The 27144-nt window shown below is 42.0% G+C and overlaps 3 protein-coding genes across 3 annotated transcripts; 1 reads left to right on the top strand and 2 right to left on the bottom strand.

Annotated features, from left to right (window-relative positions):
- The first annotated feature begins 6131 nt into the window (after positions 1-6131).
- Positions 6132-6779, top strand: LOC114188143 (uncharacterized). Its single transcript, XM_028076692.1, has one exon. It carries the CDS (start codon positions 6132-6134, stop codon positions 6777-6779), a length of 648 nt encoding a protein of 215 aa, XP_027932493.1.
- Positions 6780-17410: 10631 nt separating this feature from the next.
- On the bottom strand, positions 17411-22888 carry LOC146888695 (uncharacterized). Its single transcript, XM_085667044.1, has 3 exons — positions 21125-22888; positions 17762-18030; positions 17411-17677 (listed from the first exon to the last, which is right to left on the bottom strand). The coding sequence occupies exons 1-3, from the start codon at positions 22632-22634 to the stop codon at positions 17411-17413; spliced, it is 2046 nt and encodes a 681-aa protein (XP_085523170.1). The 5' UTR covers positions 22635-22888.
- Positions 19465-20360, bottom strand: LOC114188152 (uncharacterized). The gene has a single exon (XM_028076704.2). It carries the CDS (start codon positions 20350-20352, stop codon positions 19465-19467), a length of 888 nt encoding a protein of 295 aa, XP_027932505.2. The 5' UTR covers positions 20353-20360.
- Positions 22889-27144: the final 4256 nt, after the last annotated feature.

Here is a 27144-nt window from a genome sequence, read left to right on the forward strand (position 1 = left end):
AGTCCTATGTATGCCAAATATGTGTCGTTGTTTTATGATTTGTTTTTTTTATAATATGTAAGAGTGTGAAATTTGAACTGTAAACTTGTGATGATTGTTTATGTCACCAAAAGTGAATTGGTATAGTGGTTGAGCTTTGGCCTTATGAGTGGAAGGTCACGGGTTCAAACCTTGGTGGGCAAAGAATAAGCTTTATTTTTGCTAACTAATAGTTGTGGTATGAATGTGAAGGGGTAAAGAAAATCCTAGCAGAATGGGGCAGCCAAAGGGGGTTGGGAAATTACCAAATAAGTAACATTGAGGAGGAATTAAAAAGCCCAAACTCGTTTTATTTTTAAAACCAGTCTCAAAGGCACCTATAAAAGCCAAACTTTAGGTAAAAGGAAGGGTTTTGGCATTTGTGGTGAACTGCTAAACTGAGGGACACGAAATTGAGAGTGTGAGCAGAATTTTGGGTGTGCAAGGGCTGAAGCAAGAGGGAGGTTGGAAATCAAGGTGTTTGTCTTCTCAATTTTGAGCACCAATTCCAGGTTAGGGGAGCTGAACCCAAAATTCGTATTGTTGTGTGTATTGTATGTTTTGATGGATTTTTGTGCGGAAATTGGTGATGCTTATGATGGAAATTGGGTGTTGTGAATTTGGTACTGATGTGTTTTGGATTTTGGGCTAAATACATGAAAAAGAGGGGTTATACATGGTATATGCGCGAATGGGGTGGAAAATTGGGTTTTGGGGACTTTCTAGAGTATATACTATGCCAATTTGATGTTGCAAATTGTGTAAATTGATTTGGTATGCTCGAATTCTGTTTGGTATGCTTTGTGGTGCGAATTGGACAAGGTTGGAGTGAGTCGAGTCCGTGATCAGTGAGGGTATCTGCATTTCTCGCTCAGGCGAGCTTGGTTCGCCTAGGCGAGATTGGCAGAGATGCATACACTATTGCCATTCGAGCGTCTCACTCAGGCGAAGAGAATGAGTTTTGAGCGACAAAGACTCTCGCTTAGTCGAGTGAGGTTCGCTTAAGCGAGATAGCGAGGGAGTTGCGTGTGTTGAGCGCGATTTCTCGTCCAGGCGAGGGTTTTGTGGGTTTGAGCGAACTAGGGTCTCGCCCAAGCGAGATGACCTCGCCTAAGCGAGATGTCTTGTTCATGTGTGATGTTTTGCGTATATTTTAGCCTAGGCGAGATGGAAATGGGTTTTTCGGTGAATGGGTGGCTCGCCCAGGCGAGATGATGTGTTTTGGTTGCTGAGTTAAACTCGCTCAGGCGAGGTGGACTAGCCGAAGCGAGATTGAGGGTCTAGCTTGGGCGAGGGGTCCCTAGCCTACGCGAATTTATGCGATTTTCTATGTTTCTATGTGCTTGTGAGTGTGTTTGGTTGTTATACCAAGATTAGATTGTATATGCATGTGTTGTGGTGTGCGGGCTTGAAGGACTAAGTCCATTAGGGGTCTGGGATGTGCTTGGTGGTTGGACACATGATGGGCATGGAACTGGTTGAGTTCCCGTCGGCTACTAATGGGCGAGGAGTCCTTAGTATGGTGATTGCATGTGTCGGGCGCATGATGGGCAAGAAACTGTGATGTTCCCATCGGCTACTATTGGGTGAGGAGTCCATAGTATGGTGATACCGTGCGTGCCAGGGTCCAAGTGTGAGACTTGGATGTTTATACTACAGGCGAGAAGTCTGTAGGGCAGGACTATGAGCGGGATAGACTCATAGGGTTGGACCACAAATGAGTTAGTTTCGTGGGAGCACAGGGAAGTCCCAAGGCCTAGTTCATGCATATGACTCATGAAGGACTATGAGGTCATGGTTTTGGTGATTTGGAAATTATGAAGTTAATTATGTTATTTTGGGTTGGGAAATATATATTTATTCATTTTTTATTTATATATTGTGTATAGCTCACCCTTTCTGTGTGTGTGTGGCGATGATCCGGGAGCAGATGATGTGACATGTGGGCCAGGAGATGCTTAGACTCGGAGCGAGGGCTAGCATGGGATATTTTGTAAATACATATGTATACGTTTACTATTTTGTTTTTGAGAATATTATGTAAACCCAGCAGGAGCCGTTGACTTTTATTCCAGTTTTATGAATCATGGATTCCTGGATTTAAGGATTTTAATTATTTAAGATTTAAATTTCCCGCGTTTTTGGGAAATAGTTTTTATTAAATGCGGCACTTGTTGGATTTCGGATTTTTATTTATTTATTATCAGTAATATTTCTTAGGGATGTTACAATTGGTATCAGAGCAAAAGTTTTGAAAATATTTTGTTAAAAATATTTTGGGCTAGTGGGGAGTGAGTTATCGATGTGTTTAATTGTGAATTGTTGTGTGTTTAATGTGAAGAGGTGTGTGGTTTTGTTGACTAAGTGATTGATTTATAACAGTTGTGATGTGGCGTATCCAGGCTATGGCTGCTAACAGGAGGAGGAGGAGTGGTGGTGCTGATGACATCGCGGAGGCGATCCACCGGATGGTGGATGCGATGCAGCCACCTGTAGCGGCACAGCCTAGGACGGCGACTGCACCAGTTAGGGTGCCAACTATGAAGGATTTCCTACGTCACAAGCCAGCAGAGTTCACTGGCAAGGCCTCCCCTGATGAAGTGGATGCATGGCTTCGCAAGTGCGAGAAGATTTTCAGGGTGATGAACTGTGAGGATGAGCAGAAGTTGCTCTTTGCTACCTATCTGCTGAATGAGGATGCAGAATATTGGTGGTCAGGTATGCAACAACAAATGGAGACTCGGGAGGAGCCGACAACCTGGGCAAACTTCAGGATTCATTTCTTGGAGAAATATTTTCCAGATACTGCTAGACAGGACCGAGAGGCAGAATTCCTTGCACTGCAGCAAGGAGATATGTCAGTACAGGAGTACATCAACAAATTTGAACATCTGGCGAGATACTCCTCACAGAATATGACTGAGGAGTGGAGGTGCTTGACGTTTGAGCGAGGACTCAAACATGAATTGAAGAAGGTGGTGACGCCTCTGATAGAGAGGAGATTCCCGGTCTTGGTGGAACAGGCCAAGAGTGCTGAACATTTAGAGAAGGGCCCTGGTCCTATTGTGAGCCGACATCAGAAGAATGTCGCGGAGGCTAGGCAGATGAAAAAGTCGTATAGCCGACCTCAGACATCTCAGGGTCCCACTTGCTACCAGTGTGGCGGACCCCACCTGAAAAGGAATTGCCCACAACTAGCATGAGGAGTAGGAGGGTTAGACGACCGTCGCAAGTGTTTTATATGCGACAAACCAGGACACTTCGCCAACAACTGCCCAGAAAAGAAGAGTCTTGTCACGAAGAAACCTGCAGCATCGCCAGCAGAGCGGGCTAGGGCAGCGGGCAAAGTCTTTGCTCTGACCACCATAGAGGCTGCACAGTCGGGTAATCTTATCCTTGAACCTTGTATGCTGTGTGGTAATTTAGTGTTGGTGTTGTTTGATTCCGGGGCAACCCATTCTTTTATTTCTAATGTGTGCGTGGGGAGATTGCAATTGGTGACACATGATTTGGGATGTGAGTTGCTTGTCTCAACTCCCTCCTCAGGTCAAGTGGCTACCAGTTCAGTATGCGTTGGGTGTTCTATGGAGGTGGCAGGTCGCAGATTCAATGCGAACTTGGTGTGCTTGCCTTTGGAGGGACTGAACGTAATCTTGGGGATGGACTGGCTGTCTAACAATCACGTCATAATTGATTGTGGATGGCGTAGTTTAGTATTCCCAGAACATGAAGGACTGGAGTTAATCTCGGCTCAGAGGGCGATAAACGAAGCAGAAGCTGGAGCCACCTGCTTTATGATAGTGGCTCATGCAGAAAAGAATAGTACCGTCGAGAAGATCAGTGTGATTCCAGTCGTGGAGGAGTATGTCGACGTATTTCCAGATGAAATACCCGAGTTGCCAATTAGTAGGGATGCGGATTTCTCCATTGATCTCATCCCTGGGGCTGGCCCAGTATCCATGGCGCCTTATAGAATGGCACCCGCAGAGTTGGCAGAGTTGAAGCAAATAGAAGATTTGCATGAGAAGAAGGTCATTCGGCCGAGCGCATCACCTTGGGGAGCACCGGTACTGCTAGTAAAGAAAAAGGATGGCAGTTCGAGGTTGTGTGTTGACTATCGTCAGTTGAATAAGCTGACCATAAAGAATAAGTATCCGCTGCCGAGGATAGATGATCTGTTGGATCAATTGAGGGGAGCCGTAGTGTTCTCTAAGATTGACTTGAGGTCTGGATACCATCAAATCTTAGTGAAACCAGAAATTTTGCAGAAGATGGCGTTTAGGTCACGATACGGCCATTACGAGTATGTAGTGATGCCGTTCGGGGTGACAAATACTCCTGCTATTTTCATGGATTACATGAACAGGATATTCTGACCATACCTTGATCAGTTTGTTGTCGTGTTCATTGACGACATATTGATATACTCGGAGAGTCGGGATGTACATGCAGATCATCTGATAGTGGTGCTAGGAATTCTCAAAGAGCATAAATTGTATGGGAAGCTGTCAAAGTGTGAGTTTTGGTTGGATGAGGTACAGTTCTTGGGTCATGTAATCTCAGCCCAAGGTATATTGGTGGATCCAGCGAAGATTGAAACAGTGGTGAAGTGGGAAAGGCCACAGACGGTTACCGAGGTGAGGAGCTTCTTGGGTCTGGCGGGTTATTACAGGCGGTTTGTGGAGGGTTCTCCAAGCTGGTGAGTCCTTTAACTAAACTCACTAGGAAGGACCAGCCTTTCTCTTAGACTAACGATTGTGAGAATTGTTTTGAGGATATGAAGAAGAGATTGACCACTGCACCAATACTGGCTATTCATGACACCACCAAGACGTTTGAGGTGTACTGTGTTGCTTCCTACCAAGGTCTAGGTTGTGTGTTAATGCAGGAGAAACGGCCTATTGCTTATGCATCTCGTCAGCTAAAGGTGCATGAGAAAAATTATCCTACTCACGACTTAGAATTGGCGGCGGTGGTTTTTGCTCTCAAAACATGGAGGCACTACTTGTATGGGGCACAATTTCAGGTATTCAATGATCACAAGAGCTTGAAATACTTGTTTGATCAGAAGGAATTGAATATGAGACAGAGGCGCTGGATGGAATACCTGAAGGACTACGACTTTGAGCTGTTATACCATCCTGGTAAGGCTAATGTCGTAGCAAACGCTCTAAGCAGGAAGAAATCTCATGTGTCTTCCATGATGATTAAGGAGTTGGAGTTGATCGAGAAGCTACGAGATATGAATCTGGGATTAGATATGGAGACATATCACATACGGTGCAACATGTTGAGGATCACTAATGAGTTTTTAGACGAGGTCCGGGTGGAACAGGGTAAGGATCAGGAGTTGCAGCATATCATTAGTGATTTGGGCACAGAGAAGAGAAAAGACTTCAGGATGGGTAGGGACGGCATCCTGCGATTCAGAGAGAGTGTGTATACCCAACAGTCGGGTACTGAGGAAAATGCTCTTGGATGAAGGGCATAAGAGTCGTCTTAGCATACACCCAGGTATGACTAAGATGTACAAGGATTTGAGGACAACTTTCTAGTGGACTGGTATGAAAACTGATGTGGCAGATTATGTGGCATCTTGTCTAGTGTGTCAGAAAGCGAAGATAGAGCATCAGAGGCCAGGTGGTACATTAGAGCCTCTTGAGATCCCTCAGTGGAAATGGGATAGCATTCCCATGGATTTTGTTACTCACCTACCGAGGTCAGTGAATGGGCATGATTCCATATGGGTAATAGTGGACAGATTAACAAAGTGCGCTCACTTTCTACCTATTAATCAGAAGATGTCCCTGGATAAACTGGTAGAGTTGTACGTTAGGGAGGTAGTCAGATTACATGGTGTGCCTGAGAGTATCATATCGGATAGAGATCCGAGGTTTACATCGAGGTTTTGGCAGTCATTGCAGAACACTTTGGACACTCAGTTGAGAATGAGCTCGGCATACCATCCTTAGACGGATGGCCAGTCTGAGAGAACCATACAGTCTCTAGAGGACTTGTTGAGAACGTGTGTTCTGGATCACCTCGGGACTTGGAGTGATGTGCTACGACTAGTGGAGTTCACTTATAATAACAACTACCATTCTAGCATCGGGATGGCACCATACGAGGCTTTGTATGGCAGGAGGTGTCGAACACCTTTGTGTTGGCAGCAAGATGGGGAAGCGGTGGTACTTGGTCCAGAGTTCTTACAACAGACCACTGAGAAGATAAGGGTAATATGGGAACGGATGCGTGCAACTCAAAGTCGGCATAAATCCTACGCAGATAAGAGGAGGAGGCCACTCGAGTTTGAGGCTGGTGACCACGTATTTCTCAGAGTTACACCTACAGCAGGTATTGGGAGAGCATTGAAGTCAAGGAAGTTGACCCCTCGATTCATCGGTCCATATCAGATTACGAGGCGAATTGGACCGGTGGCGTTTGAGATTGCATTGCCACCTCACTTGGGAAACCTGCACAATGTTTCCCACGTATCACAGCTGAGGAAGTACGTGGCGCATCCTACTCACGTGCTGGAGCAGGATGATGTTCAGGTGCGTGAGAACCTGACTCTTGGGGTTGGATCGGTGAGGATTCTAGATTCTCAAGTCAAACAACTCAGAGGGAAGGAGATTCGGACTATGAAAGTTCTCTGGGATGAGGCAACCCAAAAGATGACTTGGGAGATGGAAGAACTCATGAGGAAGTCTTATCCTTATCTCTTTACTGGTAAGTCTTATTTTCGTGGAAGAAAACTTTAAAAGGTGGGGGTAATGTAAGACCCGAGAAAATTAATTAATTAATTAAAATATGCGGGAGGAAGGCGTCTTTATGACATTAATTGTTGTATAATGTGACGTGGAAAAGTACTAGCTCAAGTGGTTGAGAGTACTTTGATTGTGTGAGAGGACTTGGGTTCGAGTCCTATATATGCCAATTATGTGTCGTTGTTTTATGATTTGTTTTTTTTTATAATATGTAAGAGTGTGGAATTTGAAATGTAAACTTGTGATGATTGTTTATGTCACCAAAAGTGAATTGGTACAGTGGTTGTGCTTTGGCCTTATGAGTGGAAGGTCACGGGTTCAAACCTTGGTGGGCAAAGAATAAGCTTTATTTTTGCTAACTAATAGGTGTGGTATGAATGTGAAAGGGTAAAGAAAAGCCTAGCAGAATGGGGCCCCAAGGGGGCTGGGAAATTACCAAATAAGTAACATTGAGGAGGAATTAAAAAGCCCAAACTCGTTTTATTTTTAAAACTAGTCTAAAAGGCACCTATAAAAGCCAAAATTTAGGTTAAAGGAAGGGTTTTGGCATTTGTGGTGAACTGCTAAAGTGAGGGACACGAAATTGAGAGTGTGAGCAGAATTTTTGGTGTGCAAGGGCTGAAGCAAGAGGGAGGTTGGAAATCAAGGTGTTTGTCTTCTCAATTTTGAGCACAAATTCCAGGTTAGGGGAGCTGAACCCAAAATTCGTATTGTTGTGTGTATTGTATGTTTTGATGGATTTTTGTGCGGAAATTGGTGATGCTTATGATGGAAATTGGGGGTTGTGAATTTGGTACTGATGTGTCTTGGATTTGGGGCTAAATGCATGAAAAAGAGGGGTTATACATGGAATATGCGGGAATGAGGTGGAAAATTGGGTTTTGGGGACTTTCTAGAGTATATACTATGCCAATTTGATGTTGCAAATTGTGTAAATTGATTTGGTATGCTCGAATTCTGTTTGGTATGCTTTATGGTGCGAATTGGACAAGGTTGGAGTGAGTCGAGTGCGTGATCAGTGAGGGTATCTGCATTTCTCGCTCAAGCAAGCTTGGTTCGCCTAGGCGAGATTGGTAGAGACGCATACCCTATTGCCATTCGAGCGTCTCGCTCAAGCGAAGAGAATGAGTTTTGAGCGACATAGACTCTCGCTTAGGCGAGTGAGGTTTGCCTAAGCGAGATAGCGAGGGAGTTGCGCGTGTTGAGCGCGATTTCTCGTCCAGGCGAGGGTTTTATGGGTTTGAGCAAACTTGGGTCTCGCCCAGGTGAGATGGCCTCGCCTAAGCGAGATGTCTTGGTCATGTGTGGTGTTTTGCGTGTATTTTAGCCCAGGCGAGATGGAAATGGGTGTTTGGGCGAACGGGTGGCTCACCCAGGCGAGAGGATCTCGCCTAAGCAAGATGACGTGTTTTGGTTGCTGAGTTAAACTCGCTCAGGCGAGGTGGACTAGCCTAAGCGAGATTGAGGGTCTAGCTTGGGCGAGGAGTCCCTAGCCTAAGCGAGTTTATGCGATTTTCTATGTTTCTATGTGCTTGTGAGTGTGTTTGGTTGTTATACTAGGATAAGATTGTATATGCATGTGTTGTGGTGTGCGGGCTTGAAGGACTAAGTCCATTAGGGGTCTGGGATTTGCTCGGTGGTTGGACACATGATAGGCATGGAACTAGTTGAGTTCCCGTCAGCTACTAATGGGCGAGGAGTCCTTAGTATGGTGATTGCATGTGTCGGGCGCACGATGGGCAAGGAACTGTGATGTTCCAATCGGCTACTATTGGGCGAGGAGTCCATAGTATGGTGATTGCGTGCGTGCCAGGGTCCAAGTGTGAGACTTGGATGTTTATACTACAGGCGAGGAGTCTGTAGGGCAGGACTATGAGCGGGATAGGCTCATAGGGTTGGACCACGAATGAGTTAGTTTCGTGGGAGCACAGGGAAGTCCCAAGGCGTAGTTCATGCATATGACTCATGAAGGACTATGAGGTCATGGTTTGGGTGATTTGGAAATTATGAAGTTAATTATGTTATTTTGGGTTGGGAAATATATATTTATTCATGTTTTATTTATATATTGTGCATAGGTCACCCTTTCTGTGTGTGTGTGGCGATAATCGGATAACTTGTTATCCGGGAGCAGATGATGTGACAGGTGGGCCAGGAGATGCTTAGACTCGAAGCGAGGGCTAGCATGAGATATTTTGTAAATACATATGTATACGTTTACTATTTTGTTTTTGAGAATATTATGTAAACCCGGCAGGAGCCGTTGACTTTTATTCCAGTTTTATGAATCATGGATTCCTGGATTTAAGGATTTTAATTGTTTAAGATTTAAATTTCTCGCATTTTTGGGAAATAGTTTTTATTAAATGTGGCACTTGTTGGATTTCGGATTTTTATTTATTTATTATAAGTAATATTCCTTAGGGATGTTACATGGAGAAATGCACCAAGAGGATCGTCCAAAGAGAGAAGAATCTTCTTTGATTGAGGTTTTTCTTATATTGATGCAATTTCAGTTAAAATGGAATATAATTTAAGTTTGAATATAATAAACATGTAAACTTAAAAATGTAGTGTATTTGTGGGTTTAAGAGTCTGTACCGGGGGGTCAGTAACAACCAAATCTCTAGGCCAGGCGAGGATACACCGGAATGCTTGTGCCACAGTATACACCTCATCTGTTGGCACAGGAACTAAAGCAAACGGCATGAGAACCTCCTCTACCGTGACCTTAACCTCATCCTCTGATAACTCCATGCCATGAAGAACTATGGCTGCCTCAAATACTTTTCTAGGAGCCACTAGTGTCTTCTTTGTACCATCCGAAATATATAGCTGACATGGATGAGTGTCATCCATGTCATCCCCGGGTGGAGCTGAACAACTCCCCTTTCCGCTTCTACCTGTTAGAGTCAACGATTTATTAATGTTATTCAATTACTTTATTAAATATCATTTATTCAATTCATAACTTATAGAAAGCAAATTTACCCGTGGGAGGCACAAATGGGTCTAGTTCTGGCGGATGATCCACTGGCGAACAAATGCCATAATGCTCAAATTGGCGCATAAGTTCTTCTCTCACCTGTGCCGTGATCATTTCCTTCATTCTTTATTCATAATCAGCACCATGACTGCATGAAGACTGACGAGAGGAGGAACCAAAAAATTGGCGTATGCCGACTCCTGATCCAGCACCACGCACACGTCCAGGGTGCTCAGGTCGTCCAATTGCAGCAATAAGTATGTCATGACGACCTTTTAGAATGGATCCTCCTTGGGAGGTATGCTCAACCAATGAATCCTACAATGTAACAAAAAAATTTATAAAAAAAATACAATATAAAACATGAACGAGCTATTTAGATAAGAATTGTATCTTACAATTTTCTCAGAAGTGTAATTGCCCAATGATCGTAAATGGGCTAACTTCCACTTTTGATGACGTGATGGTGGTGAAGGAGGCTCAGTATCTTCACCCTCAGAAGGTAGGGGCCTAGATTTTTTCTTTTCTGTCATTATCTTCTCTTCAAGTTTTCTATACCCACCACGAGATAATATGTACGGGTTTTTATTTTGAGCACTTATGCTTTGAGCCTTTTTTTCTCTTTACCTATAACATATAAAACCCAATTTATGAATTAGTTAAAATTTTGCATAATTATCAATTGTGCTATTGATGATTTCAAATAAACATACCTGCCATCCCTCAGATGTCCGAAGCTCAACAAACTGACGCCATGTGTCTTCATCAATCCAAGTGTATTTCAACAATGAATTTTCATTCTTTTTATGTCCAAAGACATACCTAGACGTCAACTTGGTCTTAAAACCACAAAATTTCTCAGCCATCGATGACAAGCATTTTTGTTTAAGCGTTGCCACATTTGGAATATCAAATGTTAGCTGCAATATAGAAAATGTCATCAACAATATTTATCATATTATCAACAAAATCAAAGTATAACGTTAATAACATTAATATTAGTTACCAATAAATCTTGCCATATCATTTCCCGACCAACTTCAGTGACATGATCAAAAAAAGGCGTAAGGATTGATATTCTCTCTCGTGCCAACATTCCTAAATAGCTTTTGAAGACGTCCCCAGAACGACCACTAGGCTCACCAGTGTCGACGTTAATATCAACATGTGTTTCTGACCTTTAGCTCTTCTAATTAAGAGCTCTCTCAACCTAGTGGCTCCTCTGGTGGGTCTCTTAGTAGGTGCTTCATCCTCTGATGAAGTATAATGTTCAGCCATGTATATGTGAAATGAAAACATAAAAAAACATTAATAAGCAACATAAAATATAATATATAAAACATTATTTAACAAAACACCTAAATTTTAACAAGAACATGAAATTCATACATAAAGTTATTGATTGGTCATATGTATTGTTCCTGCAGAGAACAAACAAGATAAGTTAGGCACAAGCGTCACCTTACCCATGTAGTCCGTTATCTCCTCAGTTGGCCTCTTCCCGGTTGGTACATGTCTGTTTGGACCTAAGAGGGGTTACCTGCAGAAGGGACTCCGAAGCTCAAGTGAGTCAAAACTCTCAAAAGGTAAAATCAGTGATTAATGAATGCGTACCTTTAATTACTGGGGTCCACGTGTATTTATAGAGTATTAATCATGTTTGGTTATGCCATGGGCCGGGTCCTGGCTTGGGCTTTAGTTTGGGCTGTAAGTGGGCATGGGCCCTAGCCTAGGCCCTTAGGACCTATTGAACACTTGGGGGCTTTAATTTTACTAAGTATATTGGAGTAGTCGGCCTAGGCCAACTACTTTCCTTGACGGTTTATGTTATCGGTTCAATCTGGTAAGACTTAGGCCAACCCGGCCTAGGCTGACTACTTGACTGCTTTGACATATATGTATCGTTTATTTATTTGGTTGAGTTTGGCTAGGTGTGGTACACCAGTCCCCCAGCCTTGGCCGATATGGGTTGTCGGTGAAGGGTGATTATGTGTTGGTGTGCTAACGGGATCGGCTGGGTGTGGTACACCAGTCCCCCAGCCTTTAAGTGTGATGAACAGTGTTAAGGCTAAAAGGTGATAACAGTTTGATGGTAGGTGAAGGGGTGTCAGGGGTCAAATCAGGGAGTTTTGGCGCTGTCGTTTTTAATAGTCATGCCTCTTGTAATGATGGTGTCGATTGGTATGAGTTGTTGTTTTGGCGGGAAGGGGTTTTTGCCGTTTGGGATTATGGCCTATAAATAAGGATTTCAAAACAAGCAAGGGTTTACTTGGTTCATTTGCTAGAATTTTGTATTCAAAGATCTTGTGTGCGTTTTCTTGTCCGACTAGTTCCCAATTCCAGCCGACATCTTTCCGGAAACACGAGAAAAGGTATGTCTAGTAGCGATAGCGTGTCATTGTCTACATCTAGTAGTGACAGTATGGAGTTAGGGAGGAGTAAAGGTAGGCAAGTTGATGAAGAGAGTACCAGTTCTAGAGGTATGGTAAGCGGGATCCCTATGGAAATGGTGAGGGAGGTCCGAGAAGATCCCCCTAGAGGAGTTGGCCGAGAGTGACTGGTGTTATGACTTTGGCAAGTGTACCAAGTCGCGCAAGTAGTAACCGGTAAGACCGGGATATCGTTTCCCAAGAGACTCGTGTATACTAAATATTTGCAAAATTAGTGACTAATTTAAACTAACGAATAAATCCATATTTTGAGTTTTAATGTATGAAATTAAACTTTGCATAAATAATTAAAATTGAACTTTGGAAGTTAAAGGCACTTAGTGAATGGAAAAGATTAGAAATGATATGACTTGATATTGCCGGGGTTAGAATTCACCAACTATGCTCTCATGCAACTACAATTTAACATCCTCTTCATTAATATGCTAATGCCAACTCACAATATTACTTAAACCCTAATTCCTTAATAGATTGAACCTAAATTTCCTTATTAAAAGTCAATTCCTTGAACTCTTAATAAGCAAATTTGCTTTATGCACAAAGGTTTTAATGCAACCAATGGGTCAAGCCCCATTCCTTGGTACAAGCTCCATTGAGTTTTCTTATTTCAAATCTAGGTTTCAAAAGATATTTCCACACCCAATGAACCAAAAATCATGCAAGAGATGGCTAAATCAATGCAAGCTTTAAGTGAAGAAATAAGAAGACTAGCAATTAATGAAAGAGTCATATATAAAATCAAAACATTTGCATTTACATAAGAGTTTCGTGGCTACATCTAACCCCAACAAAAATGGGTTTAGCTCTCCATTGCCATGGAGAGCTCAAGCTTAAAAATGGAAGAGATGGAGAGAAAGAGATACAAAGAGGAAGATGGAGCTGTTCCCACAAGCCCTAGCACTCCTCCAAGCTCTCCAAATGTGTTCTTCGTGCCTCCAAAATGCCAAAGATCCGATTCCCTCCGCGAAAACAGAAGAAAAAGGGGTCACTTGACACATCAACGAAAAAGGGCGCCTGGCGGAAGGGTCTCACCGCCAGGCGCAAGCCACCAAACAGGGGGCAAGTCTTGCCGCTACCGCCCGGTGGTGTCCAGTTACCGCTAGGCGGTTCGTAACAGAGGCGCCTGTCTGGCGCTTGGTTGGCGCTTGATTGGCGGTCTGTTCCGCCTGGCGCTTGCTTCGTGTCGCCAGGCGCTTCCTGTTGACATTTTCCTTCTTCTCCTTGCTATTTCGAGTCACTCATTAATCTGGATTTTTGGACAAAGCTTCCCATCTACAAAAAGGACACAAAAAATGGGGATTAGTGGTATATTTAGATAAATGTAACCCAAAATGTATTTATTTACAAAAGTAAGGTAAAATTGAGGATTAAGTAGGTTAAAAGCTCTGGAAGAGATGATTTTGCTAATGAAATATAGCTTGGATAATGGTAAAAATTAACATTATCAACTGGCTGGCCAAAGGCGGTTATGGGTGGGTGGCTGCCGATGTCCGTAATCAATCATCTTTATTCCGGTGGTCTCGCTTGTTAAACTCTTGGCTGAATTGTACTCCTGTCATCGCAAAGGGTGTAAGCGAGGATATCGTTTCCCTGGAGAGGGTTAGCGCTATTGACCGTGTGTGTCACGGGCAGGAGGGGGCCACGGAGAAGTTCTTCTACATGTACATGTGTCACTTTTCTCAGCTACATGTGCGGCTGCCGTTAGATGATTTTACTATGGGTGTGTTGCGCGTGCTGAACCTAGCACCTACACAGTTACACACGAACAGTTGGGCTTACTTGCAAGCCTTCCGCATTTTGTGCCAATCTCTATACTTGGAGCCTTCACCTTACGCTTTCCTGTACTTCTATGATACTAGACCCCGCCAGCCGACTACTTGGCTGTCTCTGATAAGTCGTCCTAGCATCAGCAGACTGGACGCATTTTCCCAGTTTTGCAAGCACTTTAAGGACGAATACTTCAAAGTTGTGGTGAAGGAAGAAGGAAAGCCCTATTTCTTGAACGTAGATGGGAGTACAAAATTCCCATTTAGTTGGACGGGTACCCCTTCTCGGTACAAGGATATGGGGACCGACGAGTTGTCGGTAGGGGATAAGGAGGTGGTGGAGACCTTGATGAAGTTTGCTGATAAGTTGCCCACTAAGGGCTTAGTTAGAGTTTATAATTCGGTGGATCCGATTATAGATATTGAAGGTATCTGTTTGTTACTTAAACTGTGTTAATGATTCTAAGTTGTTTTAAACGGGGTTTAATATGTTATTGTAGGGCACATGGCGCAATCAGGGAAGAAGAATTTAGCGCTCTTTCAGTCGTTGAGGAAGGAGATGGTCGCTAAGGCTAAGGCAGCTTGGAAGACTAACGTTCCCAACCTGCAAAAGTCTGTGGTGGAAGTACATGTACATGGCGAAACGAAAAGGAAAGCTGAGTTGCTGCCTCTCCCCGGCAAAGGGAAGGATGTGAAGAAAGTGAGGGCGGCCTTACTCGGGGCGGGGTCGGCCAGTGGGGCAGGGTTGGCTAGTGGGGTCAAGGGACCGGAGTCTGGCTTAATTGAGTTGCGGAAAATATCTGTGAGGAAGGATATCACGATTAACCTCCCAAAGACCATTATAAACTCTATTGATGGTATGGAGGCGGATCATATCGTGAGGACAATGATGGAGTTTGGGAGCAAAGCTTTGATATTAAGCCGCTGCGTGAGGTCTTTATATCGGCGGGAGGTGAAGGAGGGAGGTCGGGAAAAGGTAGAAGAGTTGCAGGGGAATGTCGACAAGTTTGAGGAAGAGAGGGCTGCGTGGAAGAAGGAGAGGGAGGGTTGGGAGGAAGAGAGAAAGAGACTGGCAACGTGGAGGGTTCGCTGTTTGGATTCAGAAGGAAAATTGAACAAGAGAATAGGGGAGTTGGAGGAAGACTATAATGAATTAAAAGACAAGTATAAAGGTGTTGTAGGTGAGCTTGACGACCTGAAGAATTATATTATACAAGAGCACATCAACGGCTTTGAGAAGGGACTACTTCAAGCGACCTTTTTCCACCAAGAGGTTGACATCACGAACTCAAAGTTTGATGTGAACAAGGACGTTATTGACGGAAAGCTTGTCAAGGAAGACGAAAGTAGTGCGGATGAGGAGGTGGAGGAGAAGGCGGTTGAAGAGGAGAAGGGAGTAGGTGATGTCGAGGAGCTGGCCCCTGATGCAGCAGAATAGGATCTCGGTTTTTATTGATTTGAAAATATTATTTGAGCCTATGTCTGTAATAGTTGGTACATTACGTTACATTGGTACATTTTTGCACTTATGTTGAATGCGATTAATGTTCTGTATGTTATTGTGTATGATGGAATTTGATGATTTGTGACGTATGTATGGCGCGTTCGATTGTATGTTATGGGTGTTCGACCCGACCGCTTACTTGTGTTAAGGGTGGGGAACTTAAGCGAATTAAACACAAGTTAAGGGTGTTCGACCCAGGCTGCTTACTTGTGGTAAGGGTGGGGAACTTAAGCGAACGTAGCACAAGTTAAGGGTGTTCGACCCAGGTCACTTACTTGTGGTAAGGGTGGGGAACTTAAGCGAATTAAACACAAGTTAAGGGTGTTCGACCTAGGCCGCTTACTTGTGGTAAGGGTGGGGAACTTAAGCGAATTAAACACAAGTTAAAGGTGTTCGACCCAGGCCGCTTACTTGTGATAAGGGTGGGGAACTTAAGCGAATTAAACACAAGTTAAGGGTGTTCGACCCAGGCCGCTTACTTGTGGTAAGGGTGCACTAACACAAAAAAGCCTTTTAACGTCCGATATTTTCGACCTTTGACGTCTGCCCAAACACCGACGTCGTATCCGGTGACGTCAAAATAACGTCGGAAAAATAGCAGACGTCACTTGACGTCGGTCTTTTAGGAGTCCGACGTTATCCAACATCGGGGCTAGTAACATAGACGTCAATTTTCGCGCTAAAATGAGGGAAAAACCTGAGCAGTTTAACGTCTGTCAGAGCCCGTCAGACGTTAAATAACGTCGACCCTGGTATGGTCAGACGTTAAATAACGTCTGTCAGGGCACACCAGACGTCAAACTGCTCCATTTTTTTTTTTAAATTTGACTGTTTTTACAACATCCATACTTTCAGCACAATTCTGGAGTTACAGTTATATATAATAGAACTTAAGTTTCAACATATATTCTAAACTAATATAAATAACAACAAACTAAAAATTTCAACATGAAATTCTTGTACAATAAAGTTTTTGAAAGGAGTTCTAATTCATGTGGTATCAACTCCATCTCTCCAATAGATATGCCACCCATTCCTGTCTTAGTGTGTGGATAATGTCATCTGGCAGAGGTGATAGATTCTTGAATCGCTGAAAAAGTAATACAATTTCATTATGTATGAATATCATTCTTTAAAGTTTGATATGATTTATAATATGCGAAAGATATATATAATTACCTCTATCCATTCATCTTTAACTGCAGCTCGAATGATTGTTCTTATCCAAGACATGACATAATATCCACATTCCCATGAATCTTCTTGCTTGTTACATTGAACATTACAAATAAAATAAACACATCAAAGTCATAAGTTGACATACAGAAATTAATAACTTTAAAATGAATGAGTTCTAACCTTTGGATATATGACTTTAAGTTGTTGGCCTCTAGGCTTACCCACAATTCTAATGAAATTTTGGAAACATAAAACATATGTAAGTTTTTATAACTAAGTAGATACATAAGTTAGGATTGGAAAAAAAAATACTTACTCTTGTAACATGTTTTTAAAAGCTGGTGGAATCTTCCTATGGCATGAACAAAACCATACAACTAGGCATTGTCTTGGAATGATGAGACAAAGTTGCCAATGATACCTACCATCAATCACAAGTACTTAGCCAAAATAATTAATAATACTTCACAAAATATTATTAGCAAAAACACTTACGAATCAATGTATGGTGCAAAGTAGATCTCTCTATTTGACTCAACCATCCATGTTTGCAAATAAAGTTTGATTTGGTCAGGTGAGTTTCCCGAAGGTTGAATTGTTTGAGGTTCAATGAATCCATAGACGGAAGATCGACTTTGGTCCACAATGACTTTGTCCATGTACTTACAAGAAGACAATTAGGTATAATATTAAAAGGTACCAATTCCTTACTTTAAATATGAAATACAATAAAAAAAATCTTACATGCACCATAGTTGTATGACTGAAATATTTAACATCTTGTCTCCTGTAATGATCTCTAGTGCATCATTCAGGTTTATGTACAATGGGACATGACAATGGAGGCCAAATACTCTTAACTCCCACTCTAGCTCTACTGGTCCTCTTTTCAACTTGTGTAATTTCAGAAGCAGCTTTCCTAGAGGATCATCTTCTGCTTCTGCCATTTCATCATCTTCACGTATAACACGTGGACGTCGGACCGGCTGTTTTTCAGGACGAGTGGACTGAAATAAAGATTTAGAAAGGTTTGACGTTAAAAGTTTTATAAATTGTAAGATTGAACTACTAAAAACATGATGTCATAATACCTTTGGTGGGCTAAAGTATGGCATCATCAATGCTTTAGGCCAAGCAATAAATGTGCCTAAAGCTTCCCCAACAAATTGGATTTCTGAAGTTGGCACAGGCACTTGGGCATGGGGATCTCGAACTTCATCAATCATCACACGCGCATGATGGGACAATAGAGGAACACCATGGATAGTCTCCCCACCCTGAAGTTGTCGTCCTATGGCCACTACGCGCGGGGGGTCTTCATCAACCAATAGCTCATACTGACTTGTGTAGTCAGTATGATCTACACCAGAGCATGAACCTTTTGTACTCACACGTTGTCCTGTTGGAGCTTGAGTGGGTAATTACATGTTCTGTTGCTGCATGGACTGAAGCTTTTCTTCAAGTGTTCTTTGTATTTGTTGTTGCTGTTGAAGTTGTTCCATAAAACGTTGCTCCATAATTCCCATGCGTTGGTTGAATCTTTCCTCCATTTGTTGCTCCATCTTCCTCAAGGCCTCTTGACTCAACGATTCATTACTTCTTTGTGGAGGACCAAAGTAATCTCGAAGACCAATGGCACCTCCAACACCACGCACACGTCTTGGGTGCTCTGGCCTTCCAATTGTCGTTGTGAGTATATCGTCCCGACCATGGCCAACAAACGAACCCTGAGTCTCTTGCTCAATTAATTCATCCTACACCACAAAAGAAAGTTTAATCAAAAGGAGAAACATATGAACTATGATAGTCAAATAAGGTTTGTACTTACTATTTTTTGAGATATAATTTGAGCTGATTGTGATGTCATTTGCCCATCGGACTTAGTCCGAGCAGCCTTCCACATCTCGTACCTAGGAATTGCATCCACTAGGTCAGGGGACTCAAGTCCCAGAGACTGTGCACGAGACTTTTTCAATTTTTTCTCCAATAATGCATAACCACCTCGAGAGAGTACATGTGGTGTATCATTAAGCCTTTGTCTTTGTTGGGCTGCTGTCCTTTTTTCCTGTCACACATAACATTATTTAATAGTTTGAATACAGAAATGTATGACTAGTGTCATTATAAACAAATTTAACAAACAAACCTGCCAGTCTCCAGACTCTCTACATGCACGAAATTGCATCCACTCCTCCTCCGAGATTTTGTACTTCTCACAAGGAGTGTCATGTTGTCTATCTCCAAAAACATATAAACGTGTGAGTCTTGCCTTGAAGTCCCTCCATCTGGTGGCTATGTGAGATAAGACTTTCTTTCTAATTCGCTCAGTGTTCGGAGTAATCTCAAATTTGTGCTGTTTAAAACATAAAATATGTTATGTTAACAGTAACATAAAGAAATACTATAGTTGGTTTAAGTAAACATACCATAAGATCCTGCCATAGGAGGTTCTTCTCGACCTCCACGACGTCATCCCAACATGCATATGCAATAGAAACTTTCGTTTTGGCCAACATTCCTATGTAGCTACGGTACTTTTTTTCCCAAGGGCCACTGGGTTCACCCGATCGAGGATCAATGTGGACCGGCATCCTCTCTCGTCGGTTTGTAACATCCGGCAACCGAGTCACAGATCTACCAGGTCCCTCCTGGTCTGATCCGGAGCTTGTCATACCTGAAACATATCATTAGGAAATGTTAACAATGAAAATATACTCAATTAACCTCTATTATATTAAAACAGGAAGAAAAATAAAAAATTGTAAATGTGATAATATTATTAAATAAACACCTATCAAGAAATTGTGTTCTCCCATATGCCTTCATTGTGATCACTTCGAATAGCATGGATGTCATCAGTTACATCATCAACTTTGTCTTGAATGGTTCTTGATGAGAAAGATGTTGTCTCAAGTATGTCTAGACAATCTTCATCATCATTTACGTGCATGTTTCTTCCTTCTAATACAACTGACAATTTCTGATTGGCTGGATCAATGACATAAAAAATTTGTCTTGCTTGACTAGCCATAATAAATGGTTCATTTGTATCACTCATCTTGTTAAGATCCACCAAAGTAAAGCCAAAGTCATTTGTGCTAACACCCGAATTACTATCAACCCATTTACACTTGAAAACTGGCACTCTAAAAGTCACATAATCAACTTCCCATATTTCGTGTATTATTCCAAAATAACTCATGGATGCTGTAATTGGATTCTTGTCCTTAGAACTGGCAAAATGTACAGATTCAGCTTGAAGTGTAACCCCACTATTTTGAACTCTACTTTTGTCATCTTCCATCTTTGAATAGAAACAATGATTGTTTATGTAGTACCCGCCATATGTAATGACATCATTGTTCGGTCCACGAGCTAGCCTCAATAGAGTTTCAGAAACATTTGGAGTCGCGTAAACCTTTTTCTTAAACCATGATAAGAATGTTTTGTTATGTTCATTAAGTGCCCATTTTTCACTCATTCGTGGATGTGCTGATTTCGTTTCATCAATGTGTTGCGTTATGTAAGGAATGACCTCTACAGTGTTGTTTAAGATGTACAAATGGGCTTGATCAACTAATTTTCTACTAACACTTTGAATCTTCACTCCACGCACACCCTTACCTTCACATTTACCTTCATGTCTAGTCTTAGGAACTCCAATTGGTTCACAACTTGGCATATAACTTGAGCAGAATTCAATGGCTTCTTCTGCAATGTACCGCTCTATAATAGAAGCTTCTGGTCGATACTAATTCTTGACATATCCCTTTAAGATCTTCATGTATCTTTCCACTGGGTACATCCATCTCAAGAAAACTGGCCCACATAATCGAATTTCCCTCACAAGATGAACTATCAAATGAACCATGATATCAAAAAATGAAGGTGGAAAATACATTTCCAATTGACACAATAGTCTAATGGCCTCATTTTCCAAATCGTCTAACACTCGAGGGTCAATAACTTTCTTGCATATGGCATACACAAACGTGTTAGAATACCTCTGACAGAAGTAGGTAAGATGGCTCGAAAAGCTACTGGTAAAAGTTGTTGCATCAACACATGACAATCGTGAGACTTTAAACCGACTAACTTTAAATCTTGCATAGAAACAAGGCTACTAATATTTGAAGAGTAACCTTGGGGAACCTTCACACTTCTTAAACACTCACAAAAAATTTGCTTCTCTTTTCTAGAAAGAGTGTGACAAGCTGGAGGCAGGTAGGTTCGTCTTCCAATTGATTGTGCATGTAACTCAGAACGGATGCCCATTTCAGCCAAATCTTGTCGTGCTTTAACTCCATCTTTAGTCTTTCCTTTTACATTTAGTAAAGTCCCGATGACGCTATCACATACATTTTTTTCAACGTGCATCACATCTATACAATGTCGTACATCAAGTTTACACCAATATGGAAGATTAAAGAAGATTGATCGTTTCTTCCAAATGCTTTTTTCCGTGGTCTTTTTCTTTGGATGTTTCCCAAACACAATGTCAATGTTTTCCACTTGGTTGTATATTTCTTCACCATTGCGGGGTCTCGCTACAACTTCATCCTCAGGACTTCCATTAAATGCTTTTTTCATTCTACGATAAGGATGATTTCGAGGAAGAAACTTTCGATGTCTTGTATACACAGTTTTCTGACCGTGCTTCAATTGAATATAACTCGTGTTTTTTTCACAAATGGGACATGCAAAATGACCTTTAACACTGTAACCGCTCAAGTTTCCATATGCTGGAAAATCATTTATGGTGCAAAATAACATTGCACGCAAACAAAACAATTCTTGAGAATATGAATCATACACATCGACACCTTCTTCCCATAATAGTTTCAAATCATCGATCAACGACTTTAGGTACACATCAATGTCATTTCCAGGTTGTCTAGGACCCGATATCATCATAGACAACATCATATATTTCCTCTTCATGCACAACAAAGGAGATAAATTGTAAATCATCAGCAAAACTGGCCATGAACTATGTTTGCTACTTAAGTTCCCATAAGGATTCATACCATCTGTAGCAAGTCCAAGTCTTAAGTTTCTTGGCTCAGCACCAAATTCTGGAAATGTTTCATCAATCTTCTTCCATTGTGGAGAATCAGCTGGGTGTCGAAGAAGATTATCACACTTTCTTCCATCAACGTGCCATTTCAGGTTTTTTGCATCTTCTTTAATGGAAAATAGTCGTTTGAATCTAGGAATTATAGGAAGGTACCACATCACCTTAGCAGGTGGACCATCTTTGTCTTCATCACCACTATTTCCATCAATTTTCTTTTTAAACCACGATAAACCACATGTTGGACACGCCTTCAGTGAAGCAAACTCATCTCTGTATAAAACACAATCATTTGGGCATGCATGTATCTTTTGATATTCCAAACCCATTGGACATAAAACTTTCTTCGCTTCGTAATTACGGATAGGTAACGTGTTATTTTCTGGAAGCATCTCCTTTAACAACTCTAACAATTCTGTGAAACTTGTATCCGTCCATCCATGCCTTGCTTTTAAACTGAATAATTTCAAAGTTGCTGACAGTTGCGTAAAGTTAGTGCATCCTGGGTACAATTGTTCCTCTGAATCGGACTTAAGAGAATCATATAAATGAACTTTTCCAAAATTCTCCTCTCCAACATCACGTACCATATCTTCTAAATGATCATTCATCCAGTCGTCTACATAATTTGTTCCTCGTGACGTTGTAGGCTTGTCTAATACTTCTCCATGCCAAGTCCAAAGTGTATAACTTCTCATTATACCAAAGATGAATAGATGATCACGCATTGTTCCTAAGTCATGGCGTATTTGATTAAGACAACGAACACAAGGACAAAAATATGTCCCGTTACTTGAGATTGCGTGTTCTTGAACATATTCCAAAAACTCAGAAACCCCCTTTTCATACTCTTCACTTATGCGACGCTCATTCATCCAGCTTCGATCCATACTATGTTCGTAAAAAACTCAATCAATCTCAAACTTTTAACTCTCACAAGGTGAGGCCCTACCCATTCGAAAAAATTATTTTTCATAATTTGCTAACACATGTACAAATAAGTCAAACATCATAAATTTCACAAAATTTCGACAGCATTTCGCATTGGTCTCTGAAGTACACGAAATGAAAGTGATTAATCATGATCACAATCAAGTATGCATCCAGAGAACAACACAAATTAGCCTCAATCGAAATTTTATGAAATTTATGCGTAAACCTCAATGTACACATTGTAGCAAATTATGAAAAATAATTTTTTCAAACTGTCCAATCGGACAATTCAAGATTTAATACAAACGATTAAAAATTTAATCATTTGTATTAAATCTCAAACGGGAACTAAGTTTCGCTCACTGTATACTATAAGTATAATAAATTTACATATCTAAAATAACACTGCAACAATAATATTCAAAAATAAAATGCAATGAGAATTATTTAAACATGCATATATCTAATAATAAATATAATTTTATTTACTAATTTTACAAATATTATTATAAAATTTTAAATAAAATAAAAAAATAGGCCAAAAAAATTAACAAAAAAATAGTCCAAGACTAAAACTATAATGACATTTATAAATTAATACAAGTAATTCTATACATACAATGAACAAATATATACATACAATGAAAAACTAACCTCTTCTATTGAAAGACGAACTTTGGGAGGAAGTCTAGGGTCTCCGCACACTGCTGGCCAAATGGGAATGAAAAGCTAGTGGGACGAATCTCAAAACGCTGCAAATGGGGATGAAAACGGAAAATAATCGGTTCAAAACGCGTAAAATCAACCCATAATCAAACCCCAACAAGTTTGATGGCGAAAACCTTTCGAAACTCATCTGGAGGGGGTCGGAAATGGCGTCGCCAGCGGGAACTCTCGCGGAAACGATGAACAGCGCGAGGGTTTCTGCGCTTCGCGCAGAGATAAACTAAAACTTAACGTCGGGGGTGTTATGTCCGACGTTAAGTGACGTCGGGGGTGGGAGGGGCCGACGTAAAGGGACGTTTGGCGCGTGCTAGTCCGACGTCAAGGGACGTCTGTCGAGCTGGGGGCCGACGTCCTTTTTTGAGTGACGTCGGGGTATTTTTTAACAGACGTTAAGTAACGTCTGCCCGCTCCACGTCAGACGTTAAAAATGTCTCGTTATTTACAAAAATGTCATCGCTCATTTTTAACGTTGGGCTTTTTTTAGGCAGACGTTATTAGGGTGATGTTAAAGGCCTTTTTTGTGTTAGTGGTGGGGAACGTACGCGAGCGTAACACAAGTTAAGGGTGTTCAACCCAGGCCGCTTACTTGTGCTAAGGGTGGGGAACTTAAGCGAATTAAACACAAGTTAAGGGTGTTCGACCCAGGCGGCTTACTTGTGGTAAGGGTGGGGAACTTAAACGAATATGAGAGTAAAAACATAGGAAAGTTTTATAGTTGAGAACCCTTTGTTTTATTTATTGAATATGGGGTGCCTCGTTAAAACCTCCCTGGCCAAAACCCTCCTTAGGGAAAAGAGACCGGGTGAAGAAAAAGAGTACACCCAGGGTTACAAGTATTCGGCTTAATGCAGTATACATTTAACTAAAATAGAATTTGAGGTGGGACACATTCCAAGTGTTTAAGGCGATAAGCTCCTCCTCCTGTGCCTTCACGTATGCGGTATGGGCCGTCCTAGTTGGTGGAGAACTTGCCATCCTTCTTTCTTGCACTACTGGCCATTCTCCATGCTAAGTCCATGATTACGAATGATCATGGACATAGGTTTGCATTATACTTTCTGGCAGCTCATCGTTTGGCAGCTAAATTACGTATCTGGGCTTTTTCTGAGTTCAGGTAGGAGGTCGAGATGCGTCGCCATGTTTTGGTGGTTGTGGGTTGGGTCGTATAGTTCTCAACGCAGGGATGGTTCGCCAATTTCAATCGGTATCATGGCGTCTGCACTGTAAACTAGGCTGAATAGGGATTCGTTTGTTGATGATTAAGGGGTGCACTTATAAGCCCATAGCATTTCTACTAACTCTTCGGGCCATCAGCCTTTGGCGCTATCAAATCTCTTGCGCAGTTCCACTAGGATAACTTTATTGGCCGCCTCTTCTTCTCCATTAGTTTGTGGATGTTCTACAGAACTTGTGATGTGTTTGATGCCCAGGCCAATGTAGAACTTGGCTAGCTCCTTATCTATAAATTGTCGTTCATTGTCTGTGATGATGGTATGTGGAACACCATATCTGCATATAATATCTTTCCAAACAAACTACTGAACTTGCTGGGCCGTGATGGTGGTTAGCGGCTTGGCTTCTATCCATTTGGTGAAGTAGTCGACGACTACAATTAGGAATTTCACTTGCCCTTTGTCAGGTGAGAAGGGGCCGAGGATATCCATTCCCCATTTAGCGAATGGCCATGGGGATAATATGTGGTGTAGTTGTTCTTGCTTCTGGTGGATGAGGTTGCCATGTTTCTGGTATGGTTTGCACTTTCTAACATAATCCTGGCAGTCTACTTCTATAGTCGGCCAGAAGTACCCGGCTCTAAGGACTCTTGTAGCCATGGTACGTGCGCCGGAATGGTAGCTGCAAATTCCTTCGTGTAGCTCTTTAATGATATATTGCGCTTGCTCTGCCGTGACACATTTGAGGAGAGGTTGGCCGTATCCGCGCTTGTAAAGGTCATCGCCTATCATGGTATACCTGGCGACCTTAGCCAGCCAAGTTTTGTCTGCATCTTGTGGAGGGTTGCCGGTTTTTAGGTATTGGATATAGGGGGTGATCCAGTTATGGTTTTGGGGAGGGGTGGTGCTGTAAGTTAGGGTGTAGGTTAGGTTTTGGCATGCATTTGTGATGGAGGGTGTAGATAGTGTTTGCTGTAGTAAAGATCGGTGGCGGCTTTTCAATTTGGTGCTGGCTAATTTTGAGAGGATGTCGGCTCTGATGTTGTCGGTTCTTGGGATATATTCGATACAGACTCATTCGAAGGCGTATTGTATGACTACGCGGACTAGGTGGTAATACTGTAGAAGGATGTGGTCTTTAATTTGGAATTCATTGTTTAGGTGCCCTACAGTAAGTTTGAAGTCAGTCTTACATGTTAACGTCTTGACACCAACTTCGCAGGCAAGAGAAAGGTCGGCGAGGATAGCTTTGTATTCGGCCTGGTTGTTTGATGTTTTAAAGGAAAAATGCAGGGATTTTTCGATGAGGATGTCGTTGGGTCCTTCTAACACGATGCCAGCACCGACACCTTTTGGATTTGAGGAACCATCTACATGAAGCGTCCATTGGTCCTTTGTGGGTGTGTGCTGGAGGTCATTGACAAAAATCTGAAAGATATTGGGCTTTAATGGGACCATGGGGTTCGTAGCGAATGTTGAATTCTGACAGCTCGACGGCCCAGGATGACATCCGTTTGGCTAGATCTGGTTTTTGCAATATTTTTTGGATTGGGTAGTCAGTTTTGACGGTGATGCTGTGGTTTTGGAAGTATGGGCGTAGGCGGCGGGCTGCGTGGACTAAGGATAGGGCCAGCTTTTCCACCATTTGATATCTGGTTTCAGGATCTTGCAGCGTTCTGCTAACGAAGTAGACAGGATGTTGCGTGCCTTCTATTTCTTGGACGAGCGCGGCGCTGACGGTGTGGTCGGTGGCTGTGATGTATACGAGGAGGGGTTGGCGAGTGTCCGGCTTGTGGAGGATAGGTGGTGAGGTCAGGGTTGTTTTCAGTTTTTGGAAGATTTTTTCACAATCGTCAGTCCACGTGAACCGGGTGGATTTCTTTAGGAGTTGGACGATGGGTTGGGTTTGTTCGGTCAGTTTGGGTAGGAAGCGGGAAATGGCTGTGAGGCGACCTATGAGGCGTTGGACCTCTTTGATGGTAGTGGGACTGCGCATTGTAACATCCCTAAGGAATATTACTTAAAAATAAATAATAAAAGTATTAAATTATATTAAAAGTCGCATTAATAATAATCCCAACGTGGGAAAATTTAAATTTCTTAAAAAGCGCGTTAGAACTCATAACTTAAACAATAATGTGTTACAAGTTCTCAAAATACGTGTTCATAAATAAAAGCATAAATAATACACGTGAGAAAAAATCCTTGCTCTAATCCCAAAGCTAGCCCTCACTCCGTCGCCTGGACATCCTCAGAACCACCTGTATCAACATCTACTCCCGTGTAACGAATCACACGATCATCGCCATACACAAACAGAAAGGGTGAGCTGAGAAAAATAAAATAACAGGTATATAAAACACAAGATAAATCATATACCCATCTTATTCATCTTACATAGTTCTTGGCCAAGACCTTAACCCCAAGGCTTTGTAGCCTTCAAATCACACAACATGTTAGCCTTGGATTTGGGAATATGATGCTCAGACAAGCCTGCCCGCTCGTGGTCCTGCCTCTACGAACCTCCCCGCTCGTAGTCCTACTCTATGAACCTCCCCGCTCGTAGTCC

Source organism: Vigna unguiculata, chromosome 1 (assembly GCF_037176805.1).
Source record: "Vigna unguiculata cultivar grain cowpea cultivar isolate G323 ecotype 2 chromosome 1, ASM3717680v1, whole genome shotgun sequence".
Lineage (NCBI taxonomy): Eukaryota > Viridiplantae > Streptophyta > Magnoliopsida > Fabales > Fabaceae > Vigna > Vigna unguiculata.